The sequence below is a fragment of the Rhea americana genome, unplaced genomic scaffold (assembly GCF_003343005.1).
Source record: "Rhea americana isolate MKP2758 unplaced genomic scaffold, rheAme1 scaffold_189, whole genome shotgun sequence".
Lineage (NCBI taxonomy): Eukaryota > Metazoa > Chordata > Aves > Rheiformes > Rheidae > Rhea > Rhea americana.
Window position 1 is genome coordinate 1,243,595 of NW_028186027.1, and position 13,939 is coordinate 1,257,533.

A 13,939-nucleotide genomic window follows, 5' to 3' on the forward strand; every position below is an offset into this window, starting at 1 on the left:
CGCCCCGCACGGCCCCGCAGCGGGGTGCATTGGGGGCACCGCCCCGCACGGCCCCCGCAGCGGGGTGCATTGGGGGCACCGCCCCGCACGGCCCCCGCAGCGGGGTGCATTGGGGGCACCGCCCGCACGGCCCCCGCAGCGGGCTGCACTGGGGGCACCGCGCCGCACGGCCCCCGCAGCGGGGTGCATTGGGGGCACCGCCCCACACGGCCCTGCAGCGGGGTGCATTGGGGGCACCGCCCCGCACGGCCCCCCGCAGCGGGGTGCTTTGGGGGCACCGCACTACCGTAAGCTGCATTTCCTGCCCACCGGCCACGTTTGCATCGCCCACCTCTGGGCCCTGGCACCTTTGGGCGTCCCTGTGCTCGGGGCGGACCGGGATCCCGTGCCCCACCGGGGCTGGGGCCGAATCCTGCGGAGAGCCCAGCGCCTTCGCCCCTCTGCCGCCGCGCGGGTTTTCTCAATGACGGCGGCCCGGCCCCGGCCCGGCGTAGCTGCGGCAGCGTGCAGCTTTCACAACGTATTTTGGTCAGTGCTTACAAGAAAAGGCCCGGGGGAGGGCCGCGGCGAGGGGGAATTCCAGTAAATGGCCTCCGGGCCTTCCTCATTCTCGAGAATAGGAAACCGCGCGACTTCTCCGCGGGGTTTCGCCTGCTGCGCCGGGAGGCGAGAGGCCAAAGGGCTCCGCGGGGGCCGCGGGCGGGCGGCACCGCCGAGCGGCTCCCGCCCCATCCCGGGTGCCCAGGGCAAGGGGAGCCCTTTCCCCGCTCGAGGCGGCTGGGCCGGGTGCGAAGGGTGCGGGTRCAAGCCAGACCCTCATTTTTCCCCAAACCCATGCATTTGCAAAAACGGTGCTTTTGCTACATCTTGGCTGCCAAACTTTCCTTTTCCTGGGAAAAAAAAAAAACTCTGCAGGGGACACACAGTGCCAGGTGAGGTAGGACATCCAGAGAGCCTGTTCGGGGGACACCTGCAAGCAATTACCCCACGCAGCCCTTCGCCGTCCTCTCCACGCCGGCGCAGCCTCTCTCCTTTGCCCCGGCGCGCGCCCCGAAGCCGGCCGGCGGCGTCCTTGCCCGGCTCGGGGCGAGCTGGAAGTGCTCGCGGGCGCAAAGCACCGGGAACGGAGTGGGCAAAAGCTGCTAAAAATAGCRCCCAAGGTGCCCTCTGCCCCAGAAGCAATTTCTGGCTCGGTAAACAGGAAATCTATTCTTAGGCCCGTTCGCGAGCCGGGGGCTGGCAGCGGCTCGGGGCTCCTCTCGTTGCTCTCYGCCCCGCGCCGCGCCGCGCCGGAAGGCCACGCAGATGTTCCAGCCCTGCGGGCTTCCCCCTCGCCGCCACTCTTTCCCCCTCCAGCAGCACCTTGCTCTCGCCGGGCACGGCAGCTTTTCCAGGGTGCTGGGGTTTCCCCTGCATGTGCTGCTGGTGGGTGGTGGTATCTTGGGGGGGGGATAAAGGTGTCTCTGGAAACCCCCCCCCAACTATTTGCTTCTGGGAGGCGCTCCATGGGGCAAACGCCGTGGCAGGGCTCTTCCCCGACATCTGAGCTCCTCTCCCTCCTTGATACCAGCCCTCCCAGACTCCTGGAGCATCCTCACATCGCCATTCGAGCCTCTGGCAGGCTCAGAAGTGGCACTTTTTGCCCGGGCAACGTTTCTGGGGAGCTGCAGAGGACATGGATGGAGAAGCCTGGAGCTGCAGTGTGTGGGGGGGAAGGACCAGAGGTGTTCACTAGGCCARTGATGTACAGGAGGAACCCCCAGGTCTCCCCAGCATCGCTGTCCAGGTCCAGCATGGTGGTACCACGCGTGGCAGCGCAGCCGTGGCACCTTGGACTCAGCCTTGGCCCAGAGCACCTCCCCCCACGCACCTCTCCCCGAAACGGGTGACTGAGAGAGGTGTAAGGGTGAAGTGTACTTGTGGGCAGGATGGGGGCTCGGGGGAGAGTCTGGGACTGGGCTGCAGGGCAGGAGCGCAGCCTGGCACAGGGACGCAGCCCGGGGGTGTCCCTGTTTAAGGGTTACCCCCGCTCCATGTGATGCAGCAGWGGGTGGAGGCCAGGAGCAGTGATGGGGCTGGAAGAGGGGCATCCTCCATCTGTAACGAGAGCCCCCAGAGCCGGACCAGGGCAAGGCAGGGGGCCAGACCAGGGCTGGTTATGGTGAAGGTGAGTCAGGGCGCAGCCCCTGGTGACAATACTGCAGGCCGCTCCAGAAACCCCACCAGAAAGGCTCCGTGGTCCACACACAGGTAGGTTGCAGGTGGGATTTATTGCAGAGGCCCCAATTCCACAGATGCTTTCACAGACCTGGGTGTCCTGCATCACACCCCGCCGGAGCCGGGCTTGGAGGAAGAYTGAGGTGTTGCTGCCCTCGGGCGGCAGCTGGTGGCATGGCACAGCCGGCAAGGCCCTCACAGGCTGCAGGGGTGCAGGCTTCCTGCACCCCAAATCCCCTGGCTCTCCCCCCACTCCCCGCTCGGGTACCTCCACCGTCTCTATCCAGGATCTAGCTACTCATCGCAGAACATGAGGAGGGAGGGGATGGGGGATCCGGGTTGCCCGTGCGGTGGCAGACACACTTTCACCTCGTCCCTTTTGCGGCAGGGAAAACCAAAGCGCAGAGCGGTCAGGGGATCTGTCCAAAGGCAACCAGCGAGGCAGGGAGAGCAGGGAGGTTCAACCCACACAGCAGCACTGCTGGGGCAGCGCCCCAGGGGCGGGCAACAGCCTGTGGGGCTCATTCTGCTTCTTCGGAGGAGTCCGTGTCCTCGTCCTCCTCTGGCTGGGTGATCCCCGCAGCGGAGCGCTCCATGGCCCTCATCCAGCGCCGCTTCAGCTCCTCCGTGTCGGCCACGAAGGTGTAGACCTGCCGGGACTGCGCCAGCTGGAAGAGGTGGCGAGAGTCGCTCTGGGACAGATCCTTCACCTGGTAGCCCAGCAGCGGGATGGAGGTGTGAGCTCGGACATCCTGCCGGGAGAGCGGAGACAGCGGGTGGGAGTCTGGGGGCAGGCACGTCGGGCAGCCCCTTGCAGAGGGAGCGGCGGCCGGCCTTACCTGGGGGGCCGCATAGATGTACAGCACGAGGGGGTCATCCCGCGGGATCACGAACCAGCCCCGCATGCCTCCCTTGCCGTTCTTGTCCAGCAGCTGCAGGGAACTGCAGAGCAAACTCCTGCCTGATATCTCTGCTGCTTCTCTCTGTCAACACACCAGTGAACAAACCCCTAAATAACCAGGCGTGGGGCAAGGCAGAAAAGGCACGGATCRAAATGCCATTTCCCAGGAAATCCCTGGATTTCCCAGAAGTTAGGTGGGGAGCTGCAAAAGACAGAGGGGACATTTTCATCCTTTTCGGAATACAGGAAAAAGCTTGGGAAAAAAAAAAGCGCTGGGAAAAGCTTGCTTGGATCACTGCAGGGCAGTGAAGCAAGTGCTCTGATGCAGGCTGCAGCCTCCCAACGTCCCTGCAGGCAGCTGCGGTGTCGCTTTGGCCTGTGTGTATGGACTCGTGCGGATGCTGATGTCTGCATAGGGCTGAGCCCTCGCGGGGCACTCCAGGCAGACTTGAGGGCTCAGCCCCTGGTCTGGCATGGCCCTGAGCCACCACCTCAGCACCCCCTGCTCTGCCCAGTGTCATGCAGCCTCAGGAATCCTGCTGCATCTTGAGAAACTGAGGTTAGGAAAGATTTTTGAGTCTCCACAAAATGCCATAAACCAGGGGAAGGGGAGAGCCAGTTCTGGCTGTGGGGCGCCTGCTGCAATCCTGCAGTGGAGGGTACCCCAGATACCAGAGTCCTAAAGCTCAGGGAGGGGAGGGAGCAGGTTTGGTATGTCCACCAGCTTCAGAAGTGCAGAGACCCTCTCTGACTGCTGCAGAAGCTACTCCTACCCTTGCCTTCAGCTGCCGGCAGGCAGGAGTATGACAGAGCAGTGACAGAGGGTCTGGGGTCTGGGGTGGGAAACAGAGTTCAGAGAAAGAGGGAGAGTGGGTGAGGGAGGATAGGCAGAGAGCAGCAAAACTCACCTCTAGGATGCCTTTGTGCTTCCCCTCCCGGTCCTCAAGCGCTACGTGGCCCATCAGGAAGATGTAACACTCCTGGCACACGCGGTTCAGGCGGTTTCCATCATACTGCAGCTCAGCCTTGTAGTCGGAGCAGCGAGCGCACACCACCTACGTCCTCCAGACATGGACACTAGTGGGACTGGGGCAGGGCCGGGTACCCAGGGCCAACTCCACCCCCACAGCAGCTGAAATGGAGAGCTGAGAGCCAGAAAAGGCCCTGAACAAGGATACATGGCATACGAGGTCTGTGTTCCTGTCCCAGCTGCCACCTGAGTAGGCCAGGAGGGAGGGAGCACTAGGGGACAGGGTCACTCACATATCCACAAGCCCGACAGTGGTGTCTCCGGCGCATGATGGCRTTGAAGGGCTCCTTGCAGCGCATGCACATGGTTACCAGGTTGTCTCGCACCCACTGCGGGGCTCGACGGCCCAGCTCCTCCGTCTGGAGACAGGAGACGGCATCATTGGGGCAGGGGCTGGTGGGCTAGCTTCAGTGCAGTGGCCATGCTCATGCCCCACTCAGCCTCCCTGGCTCCTCTGCTCTCACCCTTCCCTTTCCCAGCACTTCTCCCTTTCCTAAACCTCCCTCTCAGTAGCTCTCCTGCTAGCTCCATAGGGCTGTCTAGCTCGGGAAACTGAAGCACAGCAAGGTGAGCGCTCCCTAAGCTTCAGTGCAGGGGGATGCTGGAGTCAGGGAAGGCATGCGGAGGGCAGAACAAGGGCTACCTTCAATGGAGAAGGCGCTGTCTCTGGTCTATGCACAGCYATCTTGAAGCTCTCACTGCTCTTCTCCTTCCTGTCGATGGCATCCTGGAAGGCCTAGAAGGAAAAGTGGGGCTCGAGGGATGGCTAGAAAAGTAGCATCAGCCACAAGCTGTGGACATGAGAGTCCTAAAATGTGAGGTCCTGGTGAGGGGCTGCAGCTAGCCTGGGAACTGCAGTGGCATCCCTGGACACACTAGCATGTGATATGTCCTGGGCTGAGGGATCAGCCTGGGCCAAGACCCACGTGTTCGCCAGAGGGGTGAGACTTCTTTCAGTACTCAGCCATACCTTGATCCAGGAGTTCATCTCCTCCCTGGACCTGGGTGAAGAAAAGGAGATAGATGAGCCGATGTTCATTCTCCCCGAGGAACTGCAGAACCATCACCATTCCCCTTACCTGGCCTGCAGCTCCAGTGTCCGCTGCTTGCCTGAGACCAGAAAGGTGTGAGGAAATTGTGTATCATTCAGCTCCCGCACCTGACAGAGGGACCAAAGAGGATGGGGAAGCGCTGAACCCACATTGAGCATGCTGGGGCTTTCCTCCATAAGGGGAGGACATGGAGCTATCTCGGGCACAAGCCCTTCAGCCTCTTGAATATTACATGCACAAGGCTGCACTGCAATCTCACTGGATTAGGCTGTATCAGACAGTCCTGCAAATTCACAATGCCACCCCTGGCTCCAGCTCCTCTCTCCGTTCCCCAGAGGTGCTGGGCAACAGCCACAGAGCTCGCTACACTTTGTAAAGAGCTTATGAAACCGCACCCCAGGGCAAGAGGGAAAACGCAAAGGCAAGGCGCCTAGCTGACCTTTATGCCATCCACGTCGATGCGGAGGTGGACCTGGAACTCTGAGCCCACCTGGATGACCTTGGGCACGCAGTACAGCAGCATGTTGTTGAACTGGCCAGCAGGAGGAGAAGGTCAGTTTGGGCCCAGAAATTTGCCTTTTGCTTGCTCAGGGCTGAGGGTTTCCCTACAATCTGGGGTCCTTCACCCTTTTCGGACTGATCCAGTTCTTGGGAAGGATCTGGCCCCAAAAGTGACTATTTCTGCCTCAGCCCTCTCCCATCCTGTAGAAGCAAAGCCCTCTGGGAGRGTGACATCCCTAAAGGGCTGCTGCGTCCAGAGGATCAGCAGTATCCCAACCAYGTCCTTTACAGGGTACCTGCACTAGAGATTCAAACCCTCCCAGCTCTGCATTCACCTTCTCCAAGCAGAGATGTCCCAGCAGCAGCCTTGACACCTCAAACCATGCTATGTTGCCCCTCTCCTCATCTGTCCTCCCCTCCCCTTCCCTAGTGCATCCCGGCTCCCACCAGGAACAGGTACTTTTCCGATGTGTTGTTGCGGGAGGAGATTTTTAGGATCGGCCCCTCCTTGATCAGCTCATTGGAGGGATCCACAATGTCGTCCTCAAGGCCCAGTCTCTGATAGACCTCCCAGAGGTTCTGCAGCCGTTCCTGGGGRAGGCAGGGGGACACTGCAGTGACTTGTTTCTAGTGGAATCTGAGCATTTTCTGTTCCCCTTGCCTCCAGGTAAGATGTTGAAAGGCACTGATTTCTCACTAGCATCTTTGGCTGGAGGTGGCAGTGCAGGGGACAGAGGAGGATGGTGATGCAGGGGACAGAGTGGGACAACAGTGCCAGGGACAGAATGKGGACTCACTGGAGCAGCTGGAAGCTGGGCTGGGAGGGGCAGTGGGGAGGAACAAGAGCCACAGAAGGGTGCCAGGGCCATGGTCAGGCTTCTCCATCACTCCAAACAGGGTGTTACAGCTCAGCCACAACCTCGGCACACCTGCATCCCCTGCATCCCCACCTCCTAGGCCAGCTGCTTGGACTGATCTTTGAGAGCAGCTGGAACAGGCACTCACCATCTCAGCGATAGCTGCATTTGAATGCTTGGCCACCATGAAAATCATTTCCAGGGCCTCTGCAATGAGAAGAGAAAGAGAAGAGTTGACCACTTGCTGTGGAAGGAGTAGGAGAAACTCCTTGATCTCTACCACCCTGAGCAGCCACATGTTGCTGGCTGCTGCTGCCCTCCTCTGGACACAACCCGAATGGCCCTGAACACTGCACAGGCAKCTGGATCTGGCTGGATTGCGCAGTGCAGACCAGTCCTTGTGGAGACATCCATCGGTCTGGTCATTTTTCACTCCCATCCTAACAGGACAGGGCACTGCCGTTACCTGCAGAGGTCTGATACATTCCCTGGTCACTTCAGATCTTCCTGAGGGATGCTGGAAAGGGACCATCCCTGTTCTGAAACACCACCCACTTTCCTTACTGACCTCCATACACCCCAAAAGGGCAGAATAATCCCCTCATGTTAGAAAAGGGTAAGTCTGAGAGGTTTATCCAATAGCACAGGCTGACTAGGGAGAGACCCCAGGTGTCCTGATGTCAAAGTACAATCTCTAGGGCTGTCATTTCCCCTATAAATCCACCCTGCTGCTCCCCACCATGGGGAACCATCTGGAGCCCTTACTCTCTGCGTCAGCCCTGTCTGGAGACTTGGGTGGCAGTTTTCGGACGTAGTCCTTCAGGAGGAGTTCATAGCGCGGGATTCTCTGCACAGGCTCCAGCATGTGGTGCTGCAGCGTTAGGTTAGCACAGACCTTCCTCTTCTGGGGAGAGACACCCATGCAAAGAGAGAGAGACACAGTGACCATGCTGGCTCCTATCTCCTCAGCCCTGCTTCTCCCTTGTGGGGAGACCCTGGGGAGAAGTGCTGAGGTCCCCCATTTCATTGTGGCCCATCACCTGGATGTCATCAATGAGCTCCTGGAAGCGTGGTGATTTCTCTGACCAGATGGTAATGAGCTCCATGGCCTTGTCAAAGTTCTTCACGTATTCACCATACATTTTGAGGAAAGGTGCAAGCTTCTGGATCACGTCCCCAATCCGCGGATTGGAACTCCTGTGGGAGGAGATTGCAGACGAGTGCCTTCCTTAGTCAAATGGGGAAGATGGACAGTGAGGAATAAAGCAAAGGGGCAGCCTGGGCATGGCAGATGACAGAGGTTTACCACTGTGACCATACACCATCCTGCTCTCCAAAACAGGCATGTGCCCAGCCTGCAGTCAGCCTAGGCAATTGCACCTGGCAGCCTGTGAACACCACTGAGTCACCTAAGGCATCCCTCCCTTTTTCAGGAATRCCCTGATCCGGGCTGGAGTGTTTTAAGGAAGTACTTTCCAGCACAAAGACATTTGGAGCAAAACAGGCTAGGCTCTCTGGTCTTATTGGGAGACCAAATTCACCTCTGTTCCCTCATTCTGGAAAAGGAATCTAGGTGTCCTGCCCTTGCCTCCTCCAACTCACCAATTCTCCATGCGCTTCTGCAGCTCTGGCAGGAGGAACTTGGCATGGAACTGGTAGATGGAGGAGATGTTGGAGAAGATCATTTTCACTACCTCCTCTGGGACTATCTTCCCATTTTTGGCTTCTTTCATTAGCTCTGTATAGAATACCTGGAAGAAAGGAGGAGTGAACAAGAAGGTCAGGAAGGGGCTCAGGGGCCTGTCCCCTCTGAGAGCAGCACATAGCTCAGTGGAGAGGACCAGCTCCAGGTCGGAGGGATATCCCAGGCCCCAARAGAGAAGCAGGAGTAAAAAGTAAAATGGGCTTTGCTGGGAAGTGGACAAAGGTGCTCCTTGGAAGYGTGAGAGATGGGACAGACCAAACCCAGACCCAGTCTCTGGCCCTGAGGACTATTAGTCCAGCATCCGTATAGCTTCATGCCTTCAGGGAAGAGTCCCTGGTCTGTGGACCCCCTGAACTGTGCCTAGGCACTGCTACAAGGTCCCAGCCCTGCCAAGGAGCAAAGGCTGATTAATGAGTGTGAAMCTGTGCCTGGCCCTGCCTACTTTATCAGTTTAGACCCTGTCCAAGGGGTGCCTGAGCTGTGCTGGTGGAGGCTGATGGTGGATGGCAACAGGGCTATCACCTCCCAGGCCCATGGGGGCCACTCTGCTTACCTGATCGAGAAGGTGGAGGCGGCCAACATAAGCCTGTTCTGTCTCCAGCAGCTCCAGAGCAATTTTCTTTTCTTCTGGGTCCTGTGCAGGGAAAAGGTTCAGTCTTATGGGCAGCAACACGAGGAGTCTCCACCAGCTTGAGGAGACTTCGCTCTCCAGTGTTCACAGCCCACATCAACCCAGATCTCACTCTGAGCAAGGGTGAAGGACAGATCTCAAMAAGACACGTAGCAAAACTGAAGGTGAAAAGGAAGGTGTCTCGGGGCCACAGAGAAGCCTGGATCATGTTCTCCTGGGTGACCCCTTTCTCTATGCTTTTTTTCCCCCTGGGCAATAGAGGGCAAACTATCCCAAGGAGTCAAGGAGAGTGGGATGGATTAACCCCATGATCTGCAATCCTGCCGAGGCCTCTAAACATAATGTCCTGCGGAAACACATCTGCAGCTGGCAAAGTAAGGCACAGCCCTGGGGATGCCTTGCAACAGTCCTCGCTGGGCCCATCTAAGCATCTGACCTACACAGTGTAGTTATATCAGAGCTAGAAGAGACAAGCCCTGTTTGGATCTATCTGCCTATGGCATCTGGGAAGTGGCTACTTTTCCATCTCTGTGTGCTCTAGCCCTTGCAGGGGCAAAGCCACTTCTCAGAGCCACCAGAGGCCTCAGCTCTGATCCAGCCCACACGACTCCCTGCCTGAGTGTGGGCACTGGCCAACCTGGCTTGTGCTGCCTCCAGAGCTTACCTTGCTGCCTGGCTTGAGGCCTGCGTCCTGCTGCCTCCTCCAGTTGTCCTCGCTGATCTTCTGCCGGAAAGAGCGGAGGCATTTGAAGCTGAATCCCTGCTGACCCTGCTGCTCCTCCTGCCCTGCTGCTGAGGAAGACCGTTTCTTCTCCTCCTCCTTGCTCTCTCTCTCTGCTTGGTGTGTGCTGGCCATCTGGCAGAGTCTCTGATCCTGGCTCGATAAGGACCCTGGGAGCCCCTGGAGATGGCTGGTTGCAGGGCTGACCTGAGTGTGCAGAGCGTGCTGATCCTTCTGGGGGCTCCCGGGAAATACGCAGGCCCTGTCACAGAGGAATCAGCATGACTAGCTAGTCCAGTCCCTCATCTCACCCAGCTCCTAACCTCTGTGCTGTGGGCTGCCCCTGCCACAGCTGCGCTGTTTCCCATGCACCTCCACAGCCCTGCTCTATGCCAGCACTGGGTTAAGGCCACCTTCCTTCAACACAGGCAGCAAGACCTGGCTACACCCAGCGGGACTTCCCAGCACTGGTGCTGCTCTGCCTCTGCTACAGGCCTCCTGATACAAACCACGATCTGAAAGCACATACATCCTTCGACAGCACCACACTCCAGCCTCTCTCCTCCCAGTGCCTCCGGTCGCTCCTCATTTTCATTTCTGGTCCAGAAGAGCATGACTTTGCCATTAACCCATCTCCAGGCAACATGAGCTACCTCAATCTCCTTGGAAAGGGACAGTCCTCCCTGGTACAAGCCATATGTCTTCTTTGCACAGCCTACTCTTCCTCTCAGGCATCACTAGATGAGAATGATCTAAAATTTAAGGTTTCATTGGGTTTCCTGTCCCACCCCAGGCTCCAGTTCCTCCTCTCTCATGCCAGCTCCTTGTGATAATGCATAAACGCATCAGTGGGTTTTGCTAAATGTTTCTAGCCAAAGCTGCAGGATTCAATACACTGCCTGGAGGGCTTCCCTTCCCTCTTTGTGGTGTTTTCCAGAGCTTCCTCTTTCCCCTACCTGTTCTACATCTTTCTGTAAGCATGGTGCTATCCAAACAGCCCCCAACCTGATTTTCTAGCTTAAAACTTGTTTTACTAATTCATCTAGGCCCTGACTTGAGAAACCTGCCTGCCTCTCACCAGCCTAACATCCTTCCAGGCAGTACCRATCTTTGATCAACCCATTATCTTCAAAACCTCACCACTTCATCCTTCCTCCCCAGGGACAGTCCAAATCCCACCTGAAGACTGCTTCCACCTCTGGGCCTGGCTTTGTCACTTTTGATCCACATCAGACAAAATGCATGTTGTTTATTCATAGAGTGGCCATGTCTCTGTTTCTGGCAGGATGCTCTTTCCCTTGAAGCTCACATCATTTAGCAGATGGCACATCTGGATCTCCTGTCCAAAGCAATTTAGTGTCCAAAGTACAGTGTTGCCCTTTGCAGCACTGGTATGGCTCTGGCTTTCTATCTGCTRTTACCATGGAGTCGCAGGCCTCCTTTACCGCTTCCCTGAGAAGGAGGTTTTAAAAACCAAGTGGCCAAGAGGCCTTGGCCAAGAAAAGGGGTATGTGTGGGTGGTTTTGTGGAGGAGTGGTTTTTGGGCTGTTTTTTCTCTTCCCTTTTCTGGCAAAGACAAGGAAGACAGAGCAGCGATGGAGGAGAAACCACATAGGGCACAGGCTTTGAAGGTGACAGTGGTGGGCCATCTGTCGTTCAAGAGCTGGTTTCTGTGGTAAATTTTTCCAGGCAGGTACCGGAAAGACAGCCACTGATAGGCTGCAGACAGGAATAGGATGAGGAGGAGAGGAAAAGCAAGATGAAACTGGACATAAAACTGTAAAGTTGCAGATAGGATATGTTTTGAGTTGCAGACAACCATTTGAAGGGGGTGACAGGTCCATCTTCATGCTGGTAAGCACTTATCTGTGAGCACTAGAGTGTTCCCCCAGCCATTTACACATCCCACATGTGAGCATGCATAATCCTTCATGTAAGAGAGATACTTTACCCATCCCTCCCGGTGCCCCCCAGAACCACACCAGTCTGAATCTACTACTGAGATCCAACAAAGAACTTCTCCCTTTCTATTTGCAGTATGACTTGTGCTGACTTGGGCTAAAGTCTGCTTTCTGTTCCAGAAAGAACTTGCTTCCAGTTTCCTCAGCTTCCTCCAAAAGCCATAAAAGTTACTTTTATTTCCTCTAAGCAAGACTTGCACCTATTATGATAAACAACAAATATGCAGAACCAGTGAAGCAGAGGCAAACCAAACACCACAATGGTTCCAGTTCAGCAACATCAAATGCCAAATTTTGACCGTGGGATCACAGGGACAACCACACCTTGCTGGAGCCATGCAGAGCATAAAACCTGGGGTGAAGCGTGCAACTGAGGTGCAGACAAAGCATCTGGAGCAGAAGGAAGAAACTTTCAGAGGGGAATAAAGGAAATCCAGGGTCTGACTGTCTTTAGGAAGTGCTGCATAACCCATCTGCCCAACCACTCAGCCTCATAAGGCTTGCTGATAGCACCTCACTGACGCACAGCAGGCAGGATCTGCTATCCCTGTCTCACGGATGGGAATGCTGAGGCACGGTCTGCAAAGATGACTCACCCCAAGCCACAGAATTACCCCAAAGGGGGCGAAGAGGATCCACTAGCTCCTACTTTGGCGCACGCTGCTGCCCTGTGCTGTCCGTGGGTCCCAGCTCATGCTCCAAGTGAAGACACTGTTTTACCAGGCAGCCTCGCAGCCCAAAAGAAACATGCCATCTCCTGTGACATAATGCTTTCTGTTCCTCTTCTTAGAAGAAACATCTTTGCAAATAACTGGTTAGTCTGAGGTGAGTGTCTGAGACTCAGACCCTCACAGACACTCAAGCAGCTGATATCCAAAGGCTGCAAAGACCCCAACTATCCAACACCAAACCCAGATGCTGGTGGAGCCAGCTGGGGAGGCTGCAGACAAGGCTAGAGGTGCTGCCGGTGTGGAAGTGTGTTGGAGAAGCTGCTGAGTGAAGCGTGCACGCCTATTGCCCCAAGCCGTGCTTGCCTCCAGGCCAAAACTGTCTGCATGTTTACGAAACAAAATCCTTTTCACTGGCAGCAGGAAAAAAGAGCACTTGGCAGTCAGTTTGACTGCGAAGGTGCTCAAGGGCTGAGGGGAGAACAAGCATGCCACAATCTGACCCTCAAACAGGCATGAAAACCTCCACCAAAGTCAGTTGCATCCCACTGAGGTTTTCAGACTTCTGTCTATGACCCATAGAAGGAGAAAGAAGCCAGGGTAGATYTGAGTGCCAAAGAACAGCAAGTTACCTAAACATCTCTAAGGCCTTCAAACCATCGCCACTGTGGGTCTTCCTTCCACTGCCCATGCCATGTGGAGCACTAATGCACCCACAGCTCCCAGAACGACCCCTCCGTACCTTTGGTCTTCAAACACAGCCACCAGGTTTAACACTTTCCTTTGGTTACCCGCCTCCATCGCCTTGGCTTTATCTGCTCAGAGCGGATCCGAGGCCTTAAACAGCTGCAGGGGGGCGCTGACGGCCGCAGCTCGCTGCCATGTGTCTGGGCCTCTGTCTCCCCTTCTCTGCTCGGAGATGTTTCTGGGACCCACGATGTTGTTCGGGCACGGGGACTTGCACAAGACAGAGCCCATCTGCCGTCCTGCCTTCTGCGGAGGAGAGCTCGTATCTGAGCTGACCTCAAAAGGAAAAGGGAAGAGGAAGCACAGAAGGCTGCATGTAGGAGAAAACACTGAGGAAAACGCTGGGAATTCGTTCAGTTTGGGTGACTTCACCGCGTGCCCCACACTGGCAGCATGACTGAGCCCAGAGCGGCAGCAGGGACAGGGGCGATCACGAAAGCCGGGCTGGAGACTTCTGCAAGTGGGGTGCCTGTCTGCTGGGACAGTGAAGAGGCTACAGGGGACCCCAAGGGGAATCCTGGCTGTGCCAGRATCTCACAGCATCACGGAATGGTTGAGGGTGGAAGGGACCTCTGGAGATCCTCTAGTCCAACCTCCCTGCTCAAGCAGGGTCACCTAGAGCATGTTGGACAGGGTGGCATCCGGGTGGGTTTTGAGTATCTCCAGAGAAGGAGATTCCGGAGCCTCTCTGGGCAACATGTTCCAGGTCCTGCTGCAGCCTCCCTGCGCCAGGCCCTGCGGCTGGGGGTGTGTGACCGGTCCCCTCCCGCCATGCTGCGCCATGGGGACACCGCTAACCTGGTTAGGGGCGACCCTCCCTTAACACCCCTCCCAACACCCCGTCCCTCACACAGTGGTTCCACCCGCTCCCCCCGCCCATCACGCAATGGTTCTGCCCCGCCTATCACACAAGTGGCCCCGCCCCCCGCCCGGCACGTATGGCCCCGC

General features: G+C 57.0%; 1 protein-coding gene and 1 long non-coding RNA gene across 3 annotated transcripts in view; both read right to left on the bottom strand.

Annotated features, from left to right (window-relative positions):
• Positions 1-1,113, bottom strand: part of LOC146597350 (uncharacterized) — a 2,911-nt gene extending 1,798 nt beyond the window's left edge. The window contains exon 1 of the long non-coding RNA XR_014895520.1: positions 985-1,113. This is a non-coding gene — a long non-coding RNA (uncharacterized LOC146597350). The remainder of the gene's footprint in view (positions 1-984) is intronic.
• A 1,155-nt stretch (positions 1,114-2,268) lies between these two features.
• Positions 2,269-13,226, bottom strand: FGD2 (FYVE, RhoGEF and PH domain containing 2). Of its 2 annotated transcripts, none has more exons than XM_085302259.1 (16): positions 12,987-13,226; positions 9,559-9,877; positions 8,817-8,897; positions 8,161-8,309; positions 7,599-7,755; positions 7,324-7,462; positions 6,707-6,765; positions 6,149-6,292; positions 5,640-5,732; positions 5,228-5,307; positions 5,119-5,149; positions 4,792-4,884; positions 4,382-4,507; positions 4,027-4,173; positions 3,057-3,200; positions 2,269-2,927 (listed from the first exon to the last, which is right to left on the bottom strand). In XM_085302259.1, the coding sequence occupies exons 1-16, from the start codon at positions 13,043-13,045 to the stop codon at positions 2,739-2,741; spliced, it is 2,010 nt and encodes a 669-aa protein (XP_085158385.1). In that variant the 5' UTR covers positions 13,046-13,226; the 3' UTR covers positions 2,269-2,738. The 2 variants fall into 2 exon arrangements, with proteins under 2 accessions (XP_085158385.1, XP_085158384.1); XM_085302258.1 differs by having other exon boundaries at positions 2,269-2,969.
• Positions 13,227-13,939: the final 713 nt, after the last annotated feature.